This window comes from Silene latifolia, chromosome 9, assembly GCF_048544455.1.
Source record: "Silene latifolia isolate original U9 population chromosome 9, ASM4854445v1, whole genome shotgun sequence".
Lineage (NCBI taxonomy): Eukaryota > Viridiplantae > Streptophyta > Magnoliopsida > Caryophyllales > Caryophyllaceae > Silene > Silene latifolia.
The window spans coordinates 186,477,389-186,503,656 of NC_133534.1; the positions used below are offsets into that span (position 1 = coordinate 186,477,389).

Consider the following 26,268-nt stretch of genomic DNA (forward strand, 5'->3'; position numbering starts at 1 on the left):
CCTTCAAAATCAATTTGGGCATTCTACAAATTGAAGATTTTTGATCTTTTTCTTGGTTAGCTCATCAAATGGCAAGAACAAAGGGAGCAACAAAAGCAAAAGCAAAGGCACCAAAGACTACAACTCTCTCTCAAAGGCAAAAAGCTCTACAAATGAAGAAGGCTTTGGCAATGGTGGTATCAACACCAAGCTTGGAAGTGCAACCACCTCAACAAATTTCTATGGAAGCATCACCCTCTACTCCGGTAATTAATCAACTCTTGCATTACCCGGAGGTAACATTCATTTCCGATTCCCATAGAAATACATTTGTCAAGTTTGCTATGAAACAAATTCAATCCACCAAATTCATATGCCAAGATGCTTTAGAGAAGTTGGGTGTTCTTGAACAAACAAGAGTCTTTTTCAATGCCATGGGTTTAAAGAAATTGTTTGAAATGAAGGAAGTAACATACCCCTCCCTTGTCTTGGAATTCTTAAGTTCTTTAAAAGTGACAAAAGTTGAGAATAGGGAAAATATTGAGTTTCGTCTAGCTAACACTAGTAGACGCATTACCTTTCCTGAATTGGGTGCAATTTTGGGTCTTAGCGATGAACATAAATTTTATAAGCAATATGGGAAGTATGATCCCGAGCCTCTTTGGGAGGCAATCTCCGGGAAGAAATTTGAAGATTTTAAAGCTTGTCGTGCTCTTTTGGTCCATCATCCGGGCATAAGAATATGGCACAAAGTTGTGGGAAATACCATAATTGCTAGGAAAGACACCAATCATTTCACGGGACTCGATTTTATTCTCCTTGAATCAACTTTGAATATTGGAAGAATTCACACCAAGCCTTACAATTCTTTGAGGCTATTGGTTGATAGATGGCTCCATGTAGATAGTGGGAAGAAGGGTCAAACCGTAATTGTTAATGGCGGCCTTGTCACGGTCCTAGCCAAGCACTTTGATCCTAATTTCAATAAGGATAGCAAGTACAAGGCTAAGGATGGTGGCCATCTTATTGATATGTCCACCTTGATTAACAAGTTTAAGTGGGTTGCTCACAATCCCCTTGATACCAAGTATGGGTGGCTTACAAGTGAGGCTCGATCATTCACTTTACCCGCAAAGATTTGCCGTCTTAGTGTCCACCGGACCAACTATTTACTTCCCCTATCCAAGGAAGCCGAGTACATCATTCAACAACAAAAGGGTGATCATGAAACTCCCTCCTCTTCCATTGTTATACCACCTTACCCCTATGATTATGAAGAGTTCAAACCGCAAGGAGTTGAAATTGGAAAAGATTATGTCACTCTTCTAATGCAAGCCATGCACAAGCAAGCTTATGAAGATCGGAAGAATGCATACTTGGCTCAATATCCTCCCCTCCTACATCTAGCTAGGCAAGGACTCCTTGATCCATCTTGTCCTTTGCCTAGTTGGGCGGATAGAGAAGCCTTATTTCCGGGTGCATCTAGGGACGTGGTGGAAGACAATGAGGTTGTTGGAAATGATGAGGAATTTGATGATAACATTGAGGAAGAAGTAAGTGGAGATGAAGAAAGAGATGGTGAAGATAATGATGAGGAAGATGGTGATGAAGAAAGCAAAGAAGAAAGTGCCAAGGAAAGTGGCAATGTGACCACTTCTCATGAGGGAAGTGATGGTGATAGTAGCATGATGGAAGACTAGCCTTGGAGATTCCTACTCTCCCACGGTTTGTCTATATCTCTTTGTATTTTATTTCATTTTGATCATTGTTGGTTTAGTCCTAGCAACATCAAAGGACTCACACCTCGGTTCCTTTGAGGTGTTCTTTATTGTTCCCACTTTTGTAAAATCCAAAATGACAATCTAGTTTCATGCATAGCATAGCATGTGCATGAACTCCCCCATGCTTTGACATTAGCAATAGTGTCTTACTTGGTTTGGGGAAGTTAATGCATACGCAACGGGAGGTAATTTAAATTATCCTCTCCGTCATAACAAAAACCATGCATCATGTAGTATAGCTTAGTTTAGAATTGCATTTAGTATAGAAATCATGCATCATCTTTGCATAATTTCCATCATTTTGGCCATTGAGGACAATGCCCATATTAGTGTGGGGATGGGAATTCTAACACTTAACTTTTATTCAAACACCATAAAAATTGAAAAAATTTCAAAAATCATAAAAATTTGAAAAATTGAAAAACCAAAAACAAGTTCATTTCCTTTGTATATATTGTCTTGTATATATTGTGTTTGTTTTATCCTTGTTCACTTTGATTGACTACGCCACATCCGAGACATGAGGATATTGAAGACCGCATGGTATGATCTTTCCAATCTCCTTTTTCCTCTTTATGTTAATGACTATGTGGCTTTATTTTGATTGATGCGGTAAAAACAATGTGAACTTAGGATTGCACCTAGTTTATTTGTCATATTAGTTGGTAGAATCATTTGCATTAGGATGTGTATATGTTAGTTGCATCATGGCATGTAGTTTGCAGGTTAGAAAATTTTGCGAAACCGTCTACTTGGGAAGCTTGACAAGTGTATATAGGCCCTAGTAGATGCTTTTTGTTCTTAAGACTTTGCTTGTTAGAATACTTGTAAAACACCCTAGGATGTGTCATGCTAGTATCCTTTGACCCATGGATTAAGGCCTAGTCAAGAGTACCTTGTGGTGTGATAACTCCTTGGCTACCGTTTATTCCAAGGTGACCCTTGAAACCATGCATACTTCCATCATTCATCCATATTCTACCACATTTTTGTCATCAAAGGGAATGGGCACAAAAAGAAATCAATTTGAGTTCAATGAAATGAAAAGTGAAAGAAAGTTTGCAAAAATGCATCAAATGAAAAGAGGAGCAAAAATAGAACTCCTATGCTTCAAATACAAGGCACCCTCGTTACTAATTGGGGTGACTTTGAAAATGTTCAAAAAGAAATGCAAAAAAATTGTCAAGTATTGAAATGCCAAAAATCAAAAAGAAATGGCAAAGAAAGTGTTCTCAAAAAGTCAAATGCCAAAGAAATTTGGGGGGAAAAACAAAAATGAAAGCAAACTCCCAAAGTGAAACTCAAATTCTATCGATCCCTTTATCCATCGTATCCATTTTTGTGCATGGTAGAGAGGGGACGACCCTTCTTCTTGTCTAGGCAAGAGGGGGAATTCCGCGATCCTCCAGTGTTTCTAACACCATAGGGAGTCTATTCTTGACAAAAGCATTTAACGATTGAGGACAAAGGTACCCTAGCTTGACACATTTTGGAGGTGATTTATTGGTATCCTTCTAGGCTTAGTAGTTTGAACAAATTGCATCTATGAAGGATTGTGTACCCTTGAATTGCTTCCCTTGTAGATAATTTCCGCCACTTAGATGAGGAAAGTGGCTATTCTTTTTGTAGATGCATCCATTATGTGTTTTTGTGTGCTTAATGTTTGGATGTGTCGCCATTTTGGCAAGACCCACCTTGCCTTGCAAGAAGGCATCCTACCTCATGGTTGTCTTGTTGTGAGTTGAAGGGGCGGAGTGAGACCCGCTAATTGTCTCATATCGGCTATTATTATTAGGTTAGGTTAGTATTGGTCCTAGTCTTTGTCACCTCTTTACTCGGGACGAGCAAAGGTTCGGTTTGGGGATATTTGATGCGACCATAATTGGCGCATATTTAGCCCCCGAATTACCATTGTTTCCATGCTTTTTAGTGCCTATTTGGGTCATTTCTTATCTTTAGTTCTTTGTTTTGCATATTCTTTGAGATTTTGATCCCTTGGTAGGAAAGGAGTAAGAATCTTGCATTTTCATGGCAAAACAAGGCTAAATTGATCATATTCAATGACCAAGCATCAAGGAGAGACAAGACTAGAAGGCCTTTGTACATAACATAGTAGAAGAGCATTGTTGAGAAAAGGATCCTTGAGTCCCCAAGGAAATCCTCGAGGAATTCATGAAGAAAAGGGAAGAAAAAGAAGAAGGAAAGCTGCTGAACTACAATCCGAACGGATTGTAGAGAATCCGTCCGTCCTCGCCAATCCGAGCGTCCTCACGAGGGAATCCGCTCGGATTCCCCATGCCCAGTCCGAGCGTCTTGTTCCTTGATCCGCTCGGATCGTCCATCCCAGATCCGGCCGTCCCGACTCCCAGCCGCACGGATCAAGACAAAGACACGCTGATTTCGTTCTTCAAGCTACGAAATGGAGAAGCCCTTCTCTCGGATAATCCTGGAGGCTCCTTGCTCAACTTAAAAAGTGTAATTACTAGTTTAGCCCTTAGTTAACCCTAATGCATCCTCCCTAATTTTCACTATAAATACCCCATTAGTCTAATTAGAGGAGCATGTTCTTCTTATCAAAAATTAGAGTAGTTAATATCAATCAAATCTCTCTTCAATATTGTAATCAAATATTAATCAAGTTTTAATCCAAGTTTTAGTTCTTTAATCTCTCTCTTGTTCTTACTTTATTTTGGGTAATTGAAGATTATTTGGGTTATTATTGGGAGATTGACAACCTCTCAATCTAGGATTCAAGTACTTCTATTATTCTTGCTTTATTATTGGAATCATTAGTAGGTATAATCTCTTAATCCCTTTTTAATTATTGCTAATTACTTTCATTTATTCATCATGTTTCATTATGTTAGTATGATTGACAACCCTTCTAGCATGATCAATATGATAATGAGTGAGTAGTCTCTTAGCTAGGGTTTAATGGGTGATTAGGGGAAACCAACATGGGGAATGATTCATGCTTAAATTAATATGCTTTCATATCTTATTTGCTTGCTTGTTTTGATCTTAATACATGCACATGTTATATTTGATGAAATGCTAAGCCTATGAATCCTTGCATTTACTATCATCTTCTATCTTTTCAACTTGACTTGTAAGACATAACCCAACTCGAGTCTTGTTAGACCATGCATGTGTTAAGTAGGGAAGATTAAGTCGACTTGTAGGTGTTGTACAATCCAAGAGATTCGGCTCCGGGACCCAAACTTTCCTAGGATTGTAAGATATAACCCAACTCAATCCATCACAACAATAATTGCTTGCTTATAATTTGAGAACATGTTTGTATGATCATATCCCATGATTCCCCTATGAACCCATGACACCCTAGTGCTTTTAATCAATTGTTTACACCCTTATTTCATTTATCTTGTTAGTTTATTTTCATTGCTATTTTAGTTTAGTGACCTTCTACATCAACCCAATTTGTGACACCCCTAGACACCACTAGTTACAATAGAATCTTCATTTCAATACCCGTCCCTTGGGATCCGACCTTTACTTGCCTCTTTACTAATTGTAGAGTTGTTTGTGAAGTATAAATTGTGTTTTGTATCGACCATTGACCAACGACCACATATGCTTAATTGTGAACACCAAATGGCCTCGATCAGTGCTTTCGAACGGATCGTTTTTAGATCGGTCGGTTTCGTCTCGGTAAGGGTCTCGAAACGATTAGAGATGTTCGGAGTCGCCACCAATCATTTGTGGGATGCCTGGAACCCATTCGAATTCCACTTTATACCTCGGTCAAATCGAAGCACAAAGCAGCGTTTGACATAGGTACTAAAGATAAGGAAATCGTCCCTCTTTAGCATCCTATCTCTAGAATGACTCTCGTACGCCCTGGATAAGGTCGTCCACTATCCAAAGTTTCTGAGTAAGAGGTGAAGGTACGTATTGGGAAGCCCTTTAATCAGACACCCAATCCCGCCCGCGTTAGCGGCCTCTACCGATCGATCTTGGTTGGTTGAATGCAAAAGTTGATAAAACGGTTTAAATGCATGAATGCGCATCCAATGTTTTAAACCTAACATGTGAGAGCTTTCTAAGTCGGTTGATTTAATCCAAGTATCAAGTATAAGATGTCGAGTTGGATTAATGATTGATTTGCATGCAAGACGGAAATTAAACATCCATTTACCGTATTAGGTTTAGGGTGCATAACATGATCCATTTGTCTTAGTAAGGCATTTTGCAAATATGGTTTTGAATAATCGAATAGTCATCTGATCCGTCCTATATCCGGGTTAACCGGAGTCGGGATCGTCCTGGACTAATGCTGGAAGGGAACAGGCCCTGTACCAGACGGCTATAAGAGGCGCGAGCCAGCCGGCGGTGTAAGGGGCCTCCCTCTGGTTTTGAAAATGAGAAAGAAAGGGCCTGCTTGAGGCGCGGGTTAGCCAACGAATGTATGTCGTGTTCTGATTGTTTAGAAAACGTTATGAAACGTGTTAAAAGTGGGTATTTGAACCCGGTTTGATTTTGAAAGGGTCGTTTAGACCGCACTTGTTGATTTGGAGAACTAGACTCGAATAATCATCATTGTTTGATAATATTCGATGTCGGGTTCGATTTAACAAGCTTGACATGAATAGTTTTGAAAATGATTATGGACTAATTGTTTTAAGTCCATTTTGAATGTAATTAGTCGGTACTCATCATCGTACCCGGGTTAAAATCCGGCAGGGTATGTAGAACCAAGGATGATTTCGTGTTGGAGACTAATATGTTTGTTTGAAAATGAAAAAAATGAAATAAAAGGCTTCAAAATACCTTTTAAATGTCATTAACCAAATATTATCACCGAAACACGGATTTAACCGTCATGGTATGAAGAACCAAGGGTGAAAAATGTTTTATGGTTAAAACATGTGAAATGAAACAAAAAGGTTTAGAAAATACTTGAAATGGTAAAAACCGATTACAAATATGAAAAATGGATTAAGGGAAATGACGAGAACAAACACGGTTGATCTCTGGTCTGAGCACCCCATTTAGGCGCAAGCCAGTTGGCGACCTAAGGGGCTTCGCCTCGGACAAAAATCGTTTTGGCTCGTTTATTCCATGTTTTGGTTCATGTTATGCATGTTTTAGCATGTTAAAGTCATGAAACAAATGAAAACATAATAAAAGAGGATTTTTACACCCTCATACTTACATGTTTGGATATGGCGAGTGACCGACGTAAGTGTAACAACTTGTTTGATCGGAAAAAAACTCGGTTTAAAAGCGTTTTGGTAAGTAAAAGAGTGTTTTAAAGGTTTAGTGATGGTGTAGTGGTCAAAGTGGTCGGACAAGTGGTTTAATGCACGATGACGGTACCAAACAATGTGTAAGGCTCGTGTTTACGATCGGTAGGTCGTAAACACGCGTCGGATTGTGACTTTAGAAGTCGAGTCGAGAATTTTAAGGGAGAAAAGAGGGGGCAGACACTCGCGTAAGTCTCAAATGGGTGGCATTTGAGGGGTATTTATAGGAGAATGAGTGGTGGTATGAGTTTTGAGCGACGTAGCCACCTGGGCTGCTCAAAGAGGCGCGAGCCACGTCGCGGCACTTCGAGTCGTGTTGTCACTATCACAACAAACGCAATCATGATTTGTTCTATCCTAGGTTTTGTAGTCACATGTTTGGTACTTGACCAACATGAATCCGGGAAAACTTAGTATAGAAGGCTTGAGATATTTTTGGTTTTTGTGTTTGACTCGGTTTGACTCGTTGTTGGAGTCGGGATTTGAATTTTCAAGTCGGTTTTTGGTCCGGTGTCGGTTTTGACTCTAGTTAGTGTCATTGCGACCCCGTCGTCGTGCATTAAACACTCCAGGTATTTTTGAAATGTTTTGAAATGTTTTGTTTTCGAAATCATTTTAAGTTTTCCGACGTAAAGTTGTACACAAACTGTCGATCAAACGCTGCGATCCCAAAACATGTTGTAGTCTGATAATCATCGGGTGTTTGTTGGAGTCTCAGCAGATACTGGGTATCTACAGTTTATCACCCGAGACACCCGTTTATCCCGCCAATCCTTGACCCGGGGAAAACCCTCAACCGTAGTTAAGTCAACTAGGATACACGTGAGGACACCAGAGATAAGTATGAAGAACCAGCACGGGCCTTAAACTAGAATAAATCTGAGGACACCAGTGACAAGTCTGCAAATGCAGCACCAGCCTGGGCCTAAATCACAATAACTGATAACCAATATGCATATGACATGCCAATGAATGCAACAAAGATAATACACTTCCGTTAAAAAATCCACAATAATATCTCAGCCAGAGGCTATAACCAACCAATCAAACATGCCACTAGAATGACATAAACATAGAAAAGCACAATTGAGTAGATATCCTACCTGGCAAGCAAATATTTCAATTACGCAGTTCCAAGAAATCAACTAAAAGTATTCTTCAACAAATCCGTCACCTAGCAAAATAACACTTACAATTACTAAGTAATTATAATCAATTGATTTGAATTACCATTAATTATATTATTATTGCGTAATTTATTATTTAACAAATCCGTCTGAAAATTCAAAAGAACAACCAATCCCGTCTCAATTCCGGGTTCAAAAGCCACAAACACACCCAACCAAACACGGTTTTAAACCGTGTTATAGCACCCTCGTACAACCCACACAAACCCGTGTAAAACATCCATCTCACGGCCACCATTAACCTTGCCACCAGCTCCACTATGAGCCATCACCACCTATCACCCAACTATACTCTAACTGTAATACTTGTCCTTTTAGAGAGCCGTTGACCGTTGTTGACTGACCTTAGACACCTATCTAGACCTTCGGAAACCTTACGAGTTAACCTTGTGACGTTTTAACCCTTTGAAGTTTTGGTTACTTGATCTAGCAAAGGCTACTCGTTCGAGTAGCTTAGTCACTCGATCGAGTAGAGGCCACTCGATCGAGTAAGTTGCGTACTCGATCGAGTAACGGGAGTTCAGCGGGGAATTATAAATCGTAATATCGTGAAACCCAAATCATTTTTCTCCTTCTCTCCTAAACCTAGATGCCGTCATATCACTTCTACTTCACCATGGTTCATCTCCTTGAGGCCTTTGAGAGTGGTTATACCTTAGGGATGAGATGCTTGAGTCGGGTAGCGGTCTTGATGTCGGATTGCTTTGTATAAGTATGTTGTCATCATCATCATCGTCTCCCTTGGTTTTAGTTGTGTTTATGGTAGTTGTAATGGATGATTATGCTGGTTGTTATAAGTGGTTATGGTGATTTCTTGTTGTCATATGGTTGTGCGTGGAATCGCTGCGGTTTGCTAAAGGTAGGTTTTGCTACTCAGTACTGTTGGTAGTCCAGAGTGTCGATTATTGTGTATAACTGGTTTAGTGTCGTTGTTGGTGGTGTGGATTGGTTATGGCTGACAATTGTTGTTGTATAACGTGGTTGGTTGTGAGTGTTTATCTGTGGTTCGCGAGGTGCGCCCTCGGTTGAGTGGGGTCACTTACGGGAGTGGCTTCACGCCCTTGATTTGCCCTCCGTGGAACCCGCCAAAGAAGGGGATGTGCACATTAAGGAACATGGGTTATTGCTCGGGTTAGATGAGCGGGGCTTAGGGGGGAACGGCTGCGGTCCCCCACTGGCGGTGTGGATTACTGGTTGCGACTGGTAATCTGGCAGGACTGGACCTTCGGGCAGTCAATGGTGTGTAGGTTATTGGAAGAGATGGTGTTTGCGTATTATTGTGTGTTGTGGCTGCCTTTTATATTTGATCCTTCAGTTACTGACCTTGTGTGGTGTTGTTATGTTGTCTTCTTGTTTTGTGTCTGCCGTGATCCATTATGGTGAGCATTAGGTCCTAGTAGGTTGATATCTGGTGCATAACTGGATGCATGGAGGGACGAGTCTACCACGAGTCATGGTAGAGATAATTTCATATAGTTGATAATAGTCACGAGTTGTACCTTTGTTTTGTTTTTAATCACTTGTAAATGAATATAATTGTTCTTTTATCGACATTTGATTATTACTGACCTCGGGCAACCGAGATGGTAATGCCCTTATCTGCTGGGGAAGGTCTTATTAAGGCTCCTTGGTATATGAGGGTGTTACAAAGTGGTATCGGAGCGACGATTTAGGAACCTGTAACTAATGAGCCTAATGAACGTAGTGAGTCTAATAAAATGAACCTGGTGTATGTATATTGAGGGCCCTGGCTGATGCTTGATTTTGGGTGATAAGGCGCCCTCATTTCAAAATCATGGCCCCAATATGCTTAAGCTAGTCACCGAGAATGGGGATATCGAGTCGGGAATTGTGTGCACAGGTATGTATGATCAATATGTTAGGAATAGTTGTGGTGGAGTCTATGGTAATGTCTAATGCGTGCAAATAGTAACGATTAAATGTGAAGGTTTGTGAACGGTGAGAAGTGTGTGTGTGGGTGCGGTAAAGATGGTGTATATGCTAGTAGTTGCATACGAGTATTGGATAATGTGGTGATGATAATGAGTTGTGAGCCTTTATATGCGTTTTAGTTAATAAAAGTTGTTAAGTCATATTTGAAATTGCAATGGATGAATTGGTGTGACATGTTTGAAATTTTTAGCAAACTTGAGTTGTATATGATAGTTAGTGCTAGATGGATGCTTAATATAGTGTAATCACCTGTTGAATCACTGAATTTGCAAATGCATAAGCAAACGTGGAATAATGTGTTGATTGTATATATCTATAAGCTGATATCATAGCGAATTGTGTTGCATAATGTTGATATAAGATGTAATGATATGTATAATGTTCGAGTGAAATAGTTGTGTTATGTTTGAGTAGTAATAATGTGTCGTAATTAGATGAAATAATCAGTGACAATTCCAAATATACATGGGAATCGACACGAGTTGTTGTTTTGCAGGAATCGTTAAACGAATTCGTAACTTTTGACCTTTTTCCTAACCTTACTCGACCGAGTACGAGTGCCTACACGACCAAGTAGACCTTACTCGATTCTAGTTGAAGAGTTCTTAGGTCGAAAAAGTTGGAACTGCCAGCGAAAATTCGATCGAGTAGCTCCAACTCGATCGAGTAGAGGCCACTCGATCGAGTACCCAACTTACTCGATCGAGTAAGTGCTACAGTACCCGGACTCAAGCGGGATTCTTATACTTTCCCAACTTCTTTCTTCTCTTCTTTCTTCATACTTTAAACCCGAATTCCCTTTAATCTCTCTTTTGCACTCAAAACCTTGGTGGATTTATGCTGGATTTGCTTGTTTCTTCTTGTTTAATTCGTTCTATTCATTTGCTAATCATTCAAGGTAAAAATGGCCATCTTTTTCTTTGTTTTTAATTAATTAATTAGAACTATATAAAAGTGTTAGATTCTAGAAATTCGATTTATGCTCATGAATTATTGCTTATAATTGTTGTAATATGGTATAATTGCTCTAGTTGTTGATTATTGATGCTAGAAGTAGAAAAATCGAATCAATATGAGGGTATATGTGGACTGAAATTTCTAGGGTTTAGGTTGCAAATTGAATTTTTGTTTGTCTCTTGTGTTTGGAAGGGGGAAAATTGAGTAATGTATGTTGTGTGTATCATGTTTGGTGTTGATTTGGATTAGTTTTACCCAAAATTTCGTCTTAAAACTCCGTCTTAAAAGTACCCCAACTGAAATTCGCCCCAATTCTTTATGATGGTTACCTTTTTTGTCAAATTAGTTTGAAAGGATTAATACCTTAATTTGTTGATTGATGTTACAATTTTTTTTTTTTTGAAAGCTATAAAGACCGTCTGTTATGAGTTGTGGAAGTAGCATGTTTTAAACCTTTGATTGTTTTGGTGAAAGTGTGTTTCCATAGTTGTTTCTTCTTCCATACGCATGCATGAAAAGTTATTTTCTTCAAGTAAGTGTCCGTTTGTGTGCCTAAATGTATGTTGAAACAGATGCCGAGACCTGCAGTTGGCACCCGTCAGAGTAAGAGGGGAAGGGCTTCTGAGCCCGAGGTTGGCGAGGGGAGTCAGGGACCCACTGTCCCACCCGTGCCTGAGTATCCCACCGTTGTCTTTGTTGATTTTAAGCAAAGAGATGCTTTTATCGAGTTACAGAAACGTCGCATGAAACCAACCCGATGTATCGACACCACCATCTTAGAGGACCTTGGGGTACGGATGTGAGGCATATATTTGAGACCTTGAGTATGACTAGTTTGTATCGCCTTAGGAAGCATTCCTACGCCTTCTTGACCTTGGAGTTCATGAGCTCTTTCACCTATGATGCGGCGGCTAAGACCGTACAGTTTCATCTCATGAACACTAGTTTTCTTTTGACAATGGACTTGTTTGCTACCTATCTCGGCCTTACCCGACCGGAGAAGGAAGCCCTTAGGGATATCCCCACTGAGTGTGGAGCTAGTAGTTACATGCCTTGTTTTACGGGCAAGAGTGCCCCCACCTCGAGTAACATGTTGATAAATGACGTTCAACATATCACTTTGAAGATCTTTCTTCGTGCCTTGACTTGTCTGCTTTATGACCGAAGGAATGTGAGTAAATTGAACTCACATGAGGTGATGCTGCTAGTTGCCTACCTTAACCCCACCCGAGCCCTGAGAGTTTCTTATAGTCCCCCAGCCATAGTATGTGCTAGCCTAGCTTTGATGGCTACCTCTAGGATGCGGTACTTGAGTTGTGGTGCCATTGCCACACGGTTATCTGAGCGGTTGACCACCTTTGAGGCCTCCTCGGCCCTTACACATTTGACTCCCTCTGTGCCTAACTTGGACCGAGACTACTTCCTCGACCAGAAATGGTTGAGAACCTTGGAGAGTGGTGGATTGGCTTGGAGAGTATGGGGTATGAGTTGGATGAGAATACTTGACCCCGAGCACCTCCCTGTGACCGAGCCTTTGACAGCGGCAGTAGTGGCATCGGATTCCGATGATGATGAGGAGGCTCTTACTCGGCAGTACTACCTCATTGATGATACCATTTTGGAGGTGATACAAGAGCCGACTAAGGGGGATCAAGCTAGACCTGAGGATCGGCAACCGCGAGTGGGGAGGGGTCCGAGACGGGTGAGGGAGAGAGTCGCTGAGACCCAGCCACAGTAGCCCGTGCCTCTAGAGCATCAGTTTCTCAGCTACCCTTCATTCTTTAGTCCTGAGATGCGGGTAAGCGAGCTTACAGAGAGGGTATATGCCACTTTGACACTCCGGAACCTACATGTAATACTACGGCTTTATATGTCTATGGGTACTCTATCGAGTGGGGCTTACTCTGTCAAGTAAGTATGTTTTTATACGAAACAGTAGTCTGTCTGATGGGTACTCGATCGAGTATGTGTGGCACTCGATCGAGTAAGGGGCACTCGATCGAGTAAGTGAGTCTTACGGGTTATTTTGTCGGGTTTTGATAGTAACGCGAGAAGGATATAAAAGCATCTTTCGTCAGTTTCTTTTCATTTTACCCTTTTCTAAGTTTCATAAAAGACAACAAGTTACGTTACTTCTCCTTCTTCGCATTGTTATCAAATCCCAAGGCTTGAGTCGTCGGAATTCAGTGTTCTTTGCGTCGTTGAGTCCGTAGCGTTGTGGGTAAGATCCTTGTACCGTTTTTATGTTGATCCGTTAACTTTGGTTTAAACCCTAATTGGGTAATTTGGGGGTTTTGGGGAGTATGGTTGATCTTAGATTGTGATTGTATGATTTCGTGTTTATAGGAGATGATTTCGTTGAAGAACGATTGTGATTAGCTGATTGTGACGATCTTGGTGATTGCTATTTAAGGTAGGGTTTTCCCTACTCAGTATTAGTTACATGATATGTTTGGTGATTGTGTTGTAGTTAGTGATTGATGATTGATTCAGACGGTTGTGATTGTATATTGTTGATTGATTCAGACGGTTGTTGATTTTGGTGTTATGGTTATTTTGTATCTGTCTGTGTTCTTCGGGGTGCGTCCCTGGCTGAGTGGAGTCACTTGTGGGAGTGGCTTCACGCTCATGATTTGCCTTATGTGGAACCCGCCATAGAAGGGATGTGCACATTAATGGACTTGGGTTTATCGCTCGATGGAGATGAGCGGGGCTTAGATGAGAACGACTGTGGTCCCCCACTGGCGGTGTGGAGATTGATTATGGAGTTTGAGGTTTGATGTGATGATTGAGCTGTTTGACATTTGTTTTATTGTGATTTGTGTTGTGTAATTAGTACTGACCCCGTTGTTTGTTTTGTAAAACTGTGGTGATCCATTCAGGGATGGTGAGCAGTTGTTGAACAGGTTTGATACGTTGTGTTTGGGCTAGCTGGGATGAGTCATAACTTGGCATTAGAAGAGTCTTCCGCTGTGTCAGACGATATTTGTAGTTGTTCAGTTTTGCTAGTAGACAGTTTAGTTTAGGAATTGTATTTCATTGAACAGTTTTGGTTTGAGACATGTAATCACTTAAACTATATTTACTTTTAAAGTATGTTTCTTTATTGTCTTATGATATTTATTGCCTTGGGTAACCGAGATGGTGATGTTCCTATACCTGAGTGGTCCTGGTAAGGCACTTGGAGTATGGGAGTGTCACAAAGTGGTATCAGAGCGACGATCCTGAAACCTGTTACCAATGAACCTAATGAACATAGGGAGTCAAATTAAAATGAATCCGGGGTAGAAGTTGTAGGAGCTAATGCAAAGGCTTGGGAGACGTCCTAAAGTCGCGAACTTGCCCTACAATTTTGAACCGGTCACTATGGGGTGTCATGGGATCGTTATGTGTTTACTAATGTTCTATTGCGTATGTTGGATGATGTGTTGTGTAGAAATGTTGGAAAATGATAAAGTGTTGTGAATAAGCATGTTGCATGATAGTTGGTTTACAATGTTGTTTGGAATTGATGGAAAAGTATATGAGAATGATGAATGATTTGATGCAAAAAGGGGAGTAGTTCATATATGAGAATATGTGATGAATAATGATGTCGCAGGATGGATGGTTTATAATGTGGCATAATAGTAATATGTACATGGGAATGTTGTGTCGTATACGTATATTTTATTTGCGTAAAGTTGTATAATAAGTTTATGTACTTGTCCACTATTGTTCATATGTATATGTTGTATGAAGTGTGTAGTTGTAATGGATGAATTGGTTGGGAAAGATTAAGTAAGTAATTGCATGAGGATATGAAATTCATGTGTGGAACATGTTGATGTGGGTAGTGGATTTTATAATGTTTCTATGTTCGGAATTTGGTGTTGTATGTTATGCTATTATTTTTGCGTAAAGTTATAGAATAAGAGTATGTGGGTAATACATGATTGACAGGTTAAATAATATATGTACATGATGGATGTTGTTGCTTGACTTTTGAAGATAGTAACATGTGATTAGGAATACTGGTTTTATGAGTATTGAGTTGTTTTTGTTTAGGTTGTTTGGAAGTAAAAATCAAGTCGTTGTGTTTTTCGATTATTTAGAGGTTGTCTTTAAACTGTTATAACTTGAGATTCATATATGATTTTGATGTGATTCCAATTGTAGGTGATAACTTGTCCTGTTAGGATTCTAACAATAGGTCACACGCCCAGATTGACCAAGAAACGAGTGAGATGTCACCGTTTTACGAAAATTGGACAGTGCTGAGAAATGCGTAGGTACTCGATCGAGTGGCCCTCACTCGATCGAGTGCACCTCTTGTTACTCGATCGAGTAACTCTTACTCGATCGAGTAGCCCTGGTAATTTGTTATACGTGTCTCTGACCTTCACCTACTCGATCGAGTATGTCATTCACTCGATCGAGTGGCCTGTACTCGATCTAGTGACCCCTGTTTTGGGTCATATGCTTATCTTTTGACTTCGTTGCCTATTATGTTTAATTCAAAGGTGTTATTTTGCTTCTTTATGTATTGTTTTACATATTTATCGGTCCTGATGCATAAGTTACCCAATCTTATCATGTAAGGAGTGACACTTGTGGTGAGTATGAGTTCGGTGGGAGGCCATGAGTTATACGTGGTTCTGATAGATAGTGGAAAAAGGAAAGGAACTTTGATGACCTAATTGAGGCATGGATCATGTTTTGTGAGATGAGATGAGTGATACGATTGTGTGTTGAGTAATGTAAAAGTAAGTAAATGTGGGCAAGGGGTGATGTAAGTTTATGGAACGTGAGAATGAAAAGATTGAAATGAAAGATGCAAATGGTGGTAACTTTGGATGTTTAAGGATTATGAAGGGGGGTAGTTAGGACTCAGTTGGTTAAAAATATATATGTAGTGGAAAGGTTGTTATAGGTAAATGGAAAGAAATGGTGTATAAAGAGCTTAGATTGAGTTATGCAGCGATGTTGATTTGCAGATAGCGAGTGAGTTTGGGAATTTGCACTAGCAAGAGGTGAAACTAATGTGTGATTTTCTTAGACAGTTAACGGTATAAAATGAGTTTTGGGATTCATAATTAGTGACAAGTGTGAGTGGGTAGAATGATGAAAAAGGACCCATGGTAAGAAAGAGTCAGAAAGTACAGAGATAAAGTAATGGAACTTGAGTTTTGGAGCAATGAAAAGGTAACCGGATTACTAGAGAGTTAGATATAAGGAGTAAGGAGATGAAATGATAATTGACTTTGTCGAGTGTGAAAGGAAAAGAATAAGGGGAGTAAACTTGGAGAATGTTCACCGGAGTTATGTGATATAAAAGTAAGGAATCGTCGAGATGTATGATACTATCATGAGCATTTGAGTTAACAGTTATATTGGAGTTCCATGATGACATGTTAATCATGAGTTTCGAGGAATTAAGGAAAGTAAAAAGCTGGGTAAAGAATTTGCACGATATGAGATCTTGGTGGTGAGTTGGGTGACGATAAAATTAAGGATAGTATTGGGAAGAATGTTGAGGTAAATTTTGTTGGTGAATTTAATTTTAGTTATTTGGAATGTTAACCAAAGATACGAAATGAACTGTTATGTTTAAAGGTGAGTGTAAGAGGTTTGAGGTCTGAACGGTGGTAGTGTTGAAGTGTTGTCACTAGGGGTTAAGAGTGATAATGAATAGGAAAGATGGCAAATCTAAAGAGGTTGATTTTGTAGAGACCGGACTGATTTGTATGGTTGTTAGGAAGTATAAGACGTAGCTGTAGGCACGGAAAATTTATTAAAGTGCCGAATAAATAAAATGAATTAATTGTTTTGAGTTAATACCAAATTTTAACTTAATTTAATTAATTTGTCCCGATTAAATGAAATATGGGCTGATTCGGATTACAAAAGGAGTTGTTCGGATCAATAAACCCAGAAAGAATCAAATTTGGGCCAAGGTTGCTTATAAACCCACAAATGGGCCTGTGACCACCAAAGTCCAACACAGAGATTTGAAACTCTATAAATAGAGCTCTCCTCATTCATTCAAGGGGTTGAAAATTCATAATTGCAAAGGAGCTAGAGAGAACAAGGTACAAATTCCTACAAATCCTCTCTGTCAAAATCATTGCAAGCAGTCAACAAGCACATCAAATCGTGCCGCCTGCGTTGAAGATTCAATCACAAGTTCAAACCTTCAAGAGAGATTTAAGTCATCGCGACCCTCTCAAGAAATCAAATTTACATCGCGCGTAGAGCAATTAAATTTGTCTACACGCGTACCCCTCACGTGTACCCCGTACACGTACCCCTTACGGCATATTAGAATCAGAGGATACATTAGAGATTGTACACGTACTTTTGATATTTATTAATAAAAATATAATTGTTTCCTTGTTTTGTATTTCAGTTATCGCAATACAAAATTTGTTGTTACAAATTTTGGTGAACCCGACGTGAAAATCTCTACCTCTCATCTCTACTGTTGTTTTATTCAAGTCTACCAAAACAAGAAGATGTCTACTAAGCAAAGCATCTCCTCCAGCCCATCCAAGAAGACCTACGCAGATATCTGCAGGTACCCCCATTCTTTGCTACCTCCCGCTACGCGATCGGTTGGCATCTCCACAAGAGGAATGGCAAAGAAGGCGATGTCAATCTGCTGCTGTCGATCACGCTCGCACACGTCCCAACTAGGCCGCGCAAGTTCTCTGTCGCCTCCATAGCTGCTGCTGCTAAAGCGCTCCTGGCCGCCTCTTCTCCTTCACGCGAGGAGACTAGAAGTGTTAAGGTTGACAAGAAGGCTTCTCCATGCAAACCCAAAGTGTCGCCAAAGAAGAAAGAAACCTCAACTCCTAACGTTGCTTCAGTCATGGTGATAAGTGGCGATACTCTTGAGGATCGAATGCAGAAAATGAATGATCTCCTTGAAAAGATGATGAAGGAGAGTGAAGAAAAGAACAAGAAAATTGATGAGCTCCAAAAAGAGGTGGTGGCACTCCGTGACAGGAAGGCTGAGAGCGAGCATGGTGACACCGATAGGGATGTTGATAGCGATAGAGAAGTTGGCGAGGATAGGGAAAAGCTAAAGAATGAGATCAGCAACTTCTTGAAGAGAAGCTGCAGGAGTTAATAGCCAAGACGATCAAGTGTCAGTTGGATGATAGCTCGACAAGTAGTGGACGCTACATCAAGCCTTACATTAAGAGGATTGACAGTCTGCGCATGCCATCTGGCTATCAGCCTCCAAAATTTCAACAGTTCGACGGGAAGGGGAACCCAAAACAACACATCGCCCACTTCGTCGAGATATGCAACAATGTTGGAACAGAAGGTGATCGTTTGGTGAAGCGATTCGTTCGTTCGCTCAAAGGGATCGCGTTTGGTGGTACACGAGATCGGACTCGAGTCAATTGACAGGTGGGGTCACATGGAAGATGAATTCCTCAACAAATTCTCTGACACCAGACGTGTCGTCAGCATGAGCGAATTGACAAAGACAACTCAATGGCAAGATGAGCCTGTCGTCGATTATATCAACAGGTGGCGTGCGCTGAGTCTGGAATGCAAGGATCGCTTAAGTGAAGCTTCAGCAGTTGAAATGTGCGTCAACGGGATGAAATGGGACATTCTTTACATCCTGAAAGGGATCATGCCAAAGAGCTTCCAAGACCTGGCTACCCGCGCCCATGACATGGAGATCACAATCAAAGAACATGGTAGTGCTCGACCAAGTTCTTCTAAGGTGCCAAGTGAAAAGAAGGAGTTCAAGAAAAATGATAAGAACTCCAAATCGTCGACAAAGGAAACAATGGTCGTCGAAACCAGCAGTGCACCTGTCAAAATCTCGTCAAAGCCTAAGTATGAAAAGAAGAAAGAGTCATTCTCTTACAACTACCATCGAGACAAGCCTACATTGAAAGAGTTGCAGGCTAAGAAATATCCATTCCCAGATTCTGACTTGTCCGGAATGCTTGATGATCTCTTGGAAAAGAAGGTTATACAATTGCCAGAGTCCAAGCGCCCTGAGCAAGCAAACAAGACAAACGATCCCAATTACTCTCGTTATCATAGGCTGGTGAGTCATCCTATTGAAAAGTGTATAACACTCAAGGAGAAGATCATGCAGCTCTCCAAGGAAGGGAAGATCATTCTTGACTTGGAGGACACAGTAACCACAAATCAAACTACTGTAGTCCTGGAGCAACTTGACGAGCCAATTATACGGCAAGGACAATGTGTGTATATGTTGCAGTTCGGAAGTTTTGAGCCTGTGGCATTACAGATCCAAGGGTCATTGCCGTTGCTACCTCCAATGTCATTGGAAGAAAAACTACCTCCTCAGAATAAGAATGAGGAAAAGAAGCATGAAGATGACGATGAAGGTTGGACTTTGGTTACGCGCAAGACGTCAAAGAAACAAACAAGACAGATAGTGCAACCTGTTCACCGTCGAAGAAAACAATCAAAGAAGACTAAACCTCGCAAGACGAAGGGAAAGAAAAAGCCAAAAATAGTGATCAAACCACATGTCTTGCCTATCGATGTACTTGAGCAAGAACCACCGAGTCCCGTCACCTTAAAAGAATTCTTCCCACAAGACTTCTTAAACAAGGTTACCGTGTGCACCGTCTCAGCTACGGAAGGTGGTGATGATAAAAAGAAGATAGAGGAAGGAGGCCCAGATGATGCGGTATTGGCACAACAGTTGCATTCTGAAAAGGAGAACGAAATAGTGGCTGCTCTTGACGCCCTTCCTACAAACATGGGATGGAAGCAAATCTTTCATCTACCTAAAGAGAAGCGTCAGCTGATAATTCAAGGACTTGAGAAGCCCGAGTTGTATGCGGGCAAGATGAAAGAAAAATTGAGCCTCTTGAGCAATCAACTGGATGTGTCTCATGCAATGCAGCCTTGAGTTTTTCAGATGAGGATTTACTTCTTGGATCCAAGACTCACAACAGGCCACTTTATGTGTCTGGGTACATCCGGGGGAAAAAGGTCAAGCGCATTTTAATAGATGGAGGCTCAGGAGTCAATCTCATGCCAAAAGCTACCATGAACGAATTAGGGATCACGATGGATGAACTCTCCAGTAGTCGAACAATGATTCATGGTTTCAACTTGAATGGGGAGCGTGCGGTTGGCATGATATGTGTGAACCTTACCATGGGTGATCTTTCTTCCGATACATTGTTCCATGTCATGGATGGCAAGACATCGTTCAAACTATTGCTGGGACGACCTTGGAAGCACGAGAATGGAGTTGTCGCCTCAACCCTCCATCAATGCTTGAAATATTATCGTGGTGGCGAAAGGAAAATAGACGGAGACGCCGAACCTTTCTCTAAGGTCGACTCTTTCTTCGCTGATACAAAATTCTTTGAAGAGAATGGTACTTCCAGTGAGTTCATGCCAACCACCATCTCTTCAACAGGAAAAGGAGGTAAGCGGGAAAAGAACATCATCAAAGAAGATGAAGATGCAAGTCCTGCTAAAGAAAATGATGTTAAGAAAGATGTAGACAAGGCCAGTAAAACAGCTACTCCTGTTGCGTCACCCAAGAAGCAAGAGACGCCGCAGAAAACTACACCACCAGTACTACGCTACATCCCAAAGTCTCGCCGCAAAGATGGGGAGAGTCCTTTTGCAGAGTGTCTAACACCAAAGATAGAGCCTAAAGATAAAAAGTCAAGTCTGGTGTTCAAGCAGGAATGGGTGGCCAAAGTCGTTACACCTCTACCAAGTTCATCTCAAACGAAGATTGTGAGACCTCCTCCGAATGGTTTCGTCTGTTCATCCAGTCAAGCATCAAGTGAGGAAAACAAGGGGATATTTGATTCCAATGCTTACAAGCTACTTGCGAAGGCTGGATATGACTTAACAAATCCGACTCCTCTCGGCAAAGTTATAGAAGTTGAGCCGTACGGTCTTAACAAAGCGCAACATAAAGTGTTCAAGCAAGATGGGAGCTTCATGGTGACCAGGGCCGGGCTCGGATATAAGTCTCCTGCGCCTGTGAAGATTGGTGCTCGTAGAAAAGGGGCTACTGCGTCTTCTCAGCACATCGCAGTAGAAGAGGTCGAAGAAAATCAAGGAGAGGAAAAGATGCATCCATCTTCAGTCTTCGATCGAATAAGTCCACCTGCAGAGAAGTGTCGTCCTTCTATATTTACAAGGCTAGGGAGACCAAGTGTTTCAACCAAACACATTTCTGTCTTTACCAGGCTTGGCAATCAAGGAGAAAGTAAAGTCAAAGTATCAACACTTTCGTTGCGCACAAACAAGAAGAGTGAAATACATGAACGCTTGGGCGGTCCATCAAAGACAGTCTTCAGTAGACTAGGGGCTCCCAAGAAGAATAGCGGTGAGGGTCGTCCTCTCTCAAATTCTACAACACCAAATGAAGAAGAAGTAAAAGTAAGCGATGACTTGAGAAGCGCAATACCATCTCGCATGAAGCGTATGCAAGTAGTAGATATCATCCAGCATGAGCCACTCAAAGCAAGGAGGCGCGTACTAGTTCTCACAGGCCAGCCAAAAAATGTTGAGCCTATTCCTTCATCTTCACGTCCTTCTGGTGTAAAGAAGCCAGGAGATTTAGAAGTTACAACGTCGTCATATCACATCACAGTAGAAGAGATACCTGACGAGAATGAAGAAGTTGAGGCCGATGAGGCCCCTGAAACACTTGAAGACGGGGGGCAATCGACTGTGGATGAACTCAAGGAACTCAATTTGGGAACTACTGAAGATCCTCGCCCCATTTATGTCAGTGCTCTGCTGACTAAGGAAGAAGAAGAGGAGTACTACAAGTTGTTGGTCGAATACAAGGATGTCTTCGCTTGGAGCTATAAGGAGATGCCTGGACTCAGCCCAAAAATTGCAGTTCATCGTCTAGCAATCAAGAAAGGCACCAATCCAAAAAAGCAACCTCAACGTCGTTTCAGGCCGGAACTTGTACCTGAAATTGAAAAGGAAGTCAATAAACTCATTGATGCAGGTTTCATTCGAGAAGTCAAATATTCTACCTGGATAGCAAACATTGTCCCAGTCAAAAAGAAGAATGGACAACTGCGCATATGTGTCGACTTCAGAGACCTTAATGATGCATGCCCGAAGGATGACTTCCCTTTGCCAGTTACAGAGTTGATGATTGACGCAACCACTGGTCATGAAGCCCTATCATTCATAGATTGTACTGCTGGTTACAATCAAATACATATGGCACCTAAAGATCAAGAAGCAACAGGTTTTCGAACCCCAAAAGGGATCTTCTGCTACACAGTGATGCCGTTTGGATTGAAGAATACTGGCGCTACGTACCAACGCGCAATGCAAAAGATCTTTGATGACATGCTGCATAAAACAATAGAGTGTTATGTTGATGACGTGGTTGTCAAATCAAAGAAAAGAGAAGACCATATCAAAGACCTTCGAACCGTCTTTGAAAGACTTATAAAATGTCAACTCAAGATTAATCCACTCAAGTGCGCATTTGGAGTCACATCTGGGAAGTTCTTAGGTTTTGTGGTCAGGCATAGAGGCATTGAAATTGACCAAACAAAAATCAAAGCTATCAACGAAATGCCGGAACCAAAGACATTGAAAGAGTTGCGCGGATTGCAAGGACGTTTGGCATACATCCGAAGGTTCATCTCTAACTTAGCCGGGCGTTGCCAGCCGTTTAGCCATCTCATGAAAAAGTATGCTCCATTTCAATGGGATGAAAAATGCAAAAATGCTTTTGATAGCATCAAGAAGTACTTGGCCAGCGCGCCAGTGCTGGGGGCACCAATTCCAGGAAGGCCACTTGTCCTCTACATTGCAGCACAAGAACGCTCACTGGGGGCAATGTGTGCTCAAGAAATTGAAGACCACAAGGAGAGAGCACTCTACTACCTGAGTCGTACCTTGGTTGGAGCTGAGTTGAATTACGCGCCTATATAGAAGATATGTCTTGCTTTGGTGTTTGCCATCCAGAAGTTGAGGCACTACATGCAGGCGCATACAATACATGTGGTATCAAAAGCTGATCCAATCAAGTACATACTCTCAAGACCAGTCTTGTCTGGAAGACTTGCGAAATGGGCAATGTTGCTTAAGCAGTATGACTTGGTGTTCGTGCCTCAAAAGGCTGTGAAAGGTCAAGCTATCGCCGACTTCTTTGCTGATCATCCAGTGCCAGCAGAGTGGGAAATTTCAGATGACCTCCCAGGAGAAGAAATTTTCTACGTGGACGTTCTACCTCCATGGCAGATGTACTTTGATGGTGCTGCAAGGCAAGATGGAGCTGGAGCTGGAGTTGTGTTTGTAACTCCTCAAAATCATCGCATGCCATATGCCTTTACACTTACTCAGTTGTACACGAATAATATGGCAGAATACCAAGCTCTTATACTCGGCCTTCAAATGGCGATTGAAATAGGCGTCAGGGATATGGACATCTACGGAGACTCAGAGTTAGTGGTCAACCAAGTCCTTGGCGAATATGAAGTGAAAAAGGAAGACTTGATTCCCTACCATCAACGGGCATTACAACTGCTGAATCAACTTGACGACATCTATGTTGGTCATGTACCAAGGAGTGACAATAAGTTGGCTGACGCGCTTGCTAATCTTGCAGCCACTTTGGCCTTTGGGGCGCGAAGAGTCTATGCAAGTCCCAGTCTGCAACCGTTGGGCAGTATCTTTGCTTGAAGGAGAAGAAAATATAGACACAACCAACACGATATGCGTCTACACAGCTGATGAAGATGATTGGCGTCAACCTATCATTGATTTCTTGGACCACCAAAAATTACCTGATGATCCCAGACACAAGGTTGAGATACTTCGACGTGCTCCAAAGTTTATTCACTATAAAGGGACGCTCTACAGACGTTCTTTCTCAGGCCAATGGTTGAGGTGTCTAAGCAAGGACGAAGCTGTTGAAGCAATGCATGAAGCTCACTCTGGAATTTGTGGCGCTCATCAATCTGGGCCTAAACTTCATGATCGCGTAAAGAGAATGGGGTATTACTGGCCAACCATGGTGCAAGATTGTATAGACTTTGCGAAAAAATGTGAACCCTGTCAGTTTTACGCAAACTTCATACACCAACCGCCGGAGCCGTTGCATCCTACTGTTTCTTCATGGCCCTTTGAAGCTTGGGGACTTGATGTTGTGGGACCTCTTACTCCAAAGGCCTCAAATGGACACGAGTATATCCTCGCTGCCACTGACTACTTCTCAAAATGGGCAGAAGCCATCACACTACGGGAAGTGAAGAAAGAAAATGTTATGGACTTCATTAGAACCCAAATCATCTACAGATATGGTGTACCTCAACGTATCACAACTGACAATGGGAAACAATTTTTCAACCATCTGATGACAAGTCTGGGAGAAAAATTCAAGTTCAAACAATACAACTCATCCATGTACAATGCCTCTGCAAATGGTTTGGCTGAAGCCTTTAATAAAACTCTTTGCAACTTGTTGAGAAAAGTAGTAGCAAAGTCAAAGCGAGACTGGCATGAAAGAATTGGGGAGGCGTTGTGGGCATATCGTACCACATACAAAACACCTACTCAGGCAACCCCGTATGCGTTGGTGTATGGAGTAGAGGCCGTGTTGCCATTAGAGCTACAAATCCCTTCCTTGCGCATCGCTATTCAAGAAGGACTCACGGATGACGAAAATGACAGATTACGATTAGCAGATTTGGAAGCTCTCGATGAAAAGAGATTAGAGGCTCAACAAAAGCTCCAGTGCTATCAATCAAGGTTGTCACGCGCATTCAACAAAAAGGTGTGCCCTCGTTCTTTCCAAGTAGGAGACCTCGTCCTTGCAGTACGAAGACCAATCATCACCTCTCACAAGCCAGTTGGCAAGTTCACCTCTAAGTGGGATGGTCCATACGTGGTACAGGAGGTCTATACAAATGGTGCTTACAAAATCGTGGATGAAGACGGCGTTCGAGTAGGCCCAATCAATGGGAAGTTTTTGAAGCGTTACTATTCTTAAATCCCAACAGTGAAGGCTCTTAAGCAAGAGCGTAAACTGCAAGTCCAAGCTCATAAGCAAGAGGTTAAACTGTATACAAAAAAAAAAAAAAAAAATACTCCTTTCTTCCTTTATGAACTACGTCGGCTTGATCTTGTGAAATACACTTTGTGCTTCACAAGTACGTAGGCAACTTGGGTGAACATGTAGCTCAAGTGCAGCCATACCTCCAAACAAAAAAATCCCTCTCTTGAACTACGTTGGTTTGATCTTGCAAGTTGTCATCTTGGTAGCTTTGCGAGTACGTAGGCAGTTTGAGCAAACACTTTGTTCAAGTGCAGCCACACCAAAAAAAAAACCAAAAAAACATTACAGCAAAATAATTACTCCTGGCCCGCAAGAGTTTAAACTGTGTACGGCTAAAATTACAGTCAATCATCAACCAAGGTTGTAAAAGCAAGGCCATCTTAATCGATGATGAGTTCCGCTTGAGCTGGGTCTTTACACTATTTGCTTCACGGTTAGCCTTGGATAGATCTTTAAAAAAGAGGGTTACATCGCATACAGGTGATGAAATGATGTAGCAATCTGGCACATAAAGGCTTGGAACTTCCTTACAATCGACGAGCGAGTTCATTGCATGGTAACTCCAATGGGAACCCAAGATAACCCATCCAGGAGTGACTCGTACTCTCTTGGAGTCGACGAGTCAGATCCATTGCGAGTTGCATCCCTGCAAAAAAAAAAGGACAAATACAAGTAAATATAAAGAATATGTGGAAATCTTTTACAAGTCGGAGAGACATCAAATCAAGAAGCGTATTCATCCGGCATGCCTCAAGGGGAGAGCGTAATGAAATAATAGTCTTCATAAAGAGGTTCATTGCATGAGTCTTCAAAATTGTGTCGCGATGACCCGAATGGGTTCACCCTAACACAACCCGTCGCGATGACCCAAAAATGGGTTCACCCTAACAGGCAATAAGTCTTCAAAACTGTGTCGCGATGACCCGAATGAGTTCACCCTGACACAACCTGTCGCGATGACCCAAAAATGGGTTCACCCTAACAGGCAATAAGTCTTCAAAACTGTGTCGCGATGACCCGAAGGGGTTCACCCTAACACAACCTGTCGCGATGACCCAAAAATGGGTTCACCCTGACAGGTAATAAGTCTT

The 26,268-nt window shown here is 41.4% G+C and overlaps 2 protein-coding genes across 2 annotated transcripts; both read left to right on the forward strand.

Moving 5' to 3' along the window:
- Positions 1-20,181: 20,181 nt before the first annotated feature.
- On the forward strand, positions 20,182-23,052 carry LOC141601993 (uncharacterized). Its single transcript, XM_074422301.1, has 3 exons — positions 20,182-20,497; positions 20,540-22,309; positions 22,628-23,052. The coding sequence occupies exons 1-3, from the start codon at positions 20,182-20,184 to the stop codon at positions 23,050-23,052; spliced, it is 2,511 nt and encodes an 836-aa protein (XP_074278402.1).
- A 48-nt stretch (positions 23,053-23,100) lies between these two features.
- Positions 23,101-25,674, forward strand: LOC141601994 (uncharacterized). The gene is made up of 4 exons (XM_074422302.1): positions 23,101-23,679; positions 23,729-24,229; positions 24,680-24,895; positions 25,522-25,674. The coding sequence occupies exons 1-4, from the start codon at positions 23,101-23,103 to the stop codon at positions 25,672-25,674; spliced, it is 1,449 nt and encodes a 482-aa protein (XP_074278403.1).
- Positions 25,675-26,268: the final 594 nt, after the last annotated feature.

Excerpts from the sequence above, each read along its gene's own strand:
- LOC141601993 (XM_074422301.1), top strand. The coding sequence starts at position 20,182 with ATGGATGAACTCTCCAGTAGTCGAACAATGATTCATGGTTTCAACTTG. Across the intron at positions 20,498-20,539 it reads AAAATTCTTTGAAGAGAATG|GAAAAGGAGGTAAGCGGGAA; the intron begins GTACTTCCAGTG and ends TCTCTTCAACAG. Across the intron at positions 22,310-22,627 it reads ATTCATAGATTGTACTGCTG|GTTTTGTGGTCAGGCATAGA; the intron begins GTTACAATCAAA and ends GGAAGTTCTTAG.
- LOC141601994 (XM_074422302.1), top strand. The coding sequence starts at position 23,101 with ATGCAGGCGCATACAATACATGTGGTATCAAAAGCTGATCCAATCAAG. Across the intron at positions 23,680-23,728 it reads ACGACATCTATGTTGGTCAT|CCACTTTGGCCTTTGGGGCG; the intron begins GTACCAAGGAGT and ends CTAATCTTGCAG. Across the intron at positions 24,896-25,521 it reads CACGCGCATTCAACAAAAAG|TCAATCATCAACCAAGGTTG; the intron begins GTGTGCCCTCGT and ends CTAAAATTACAG.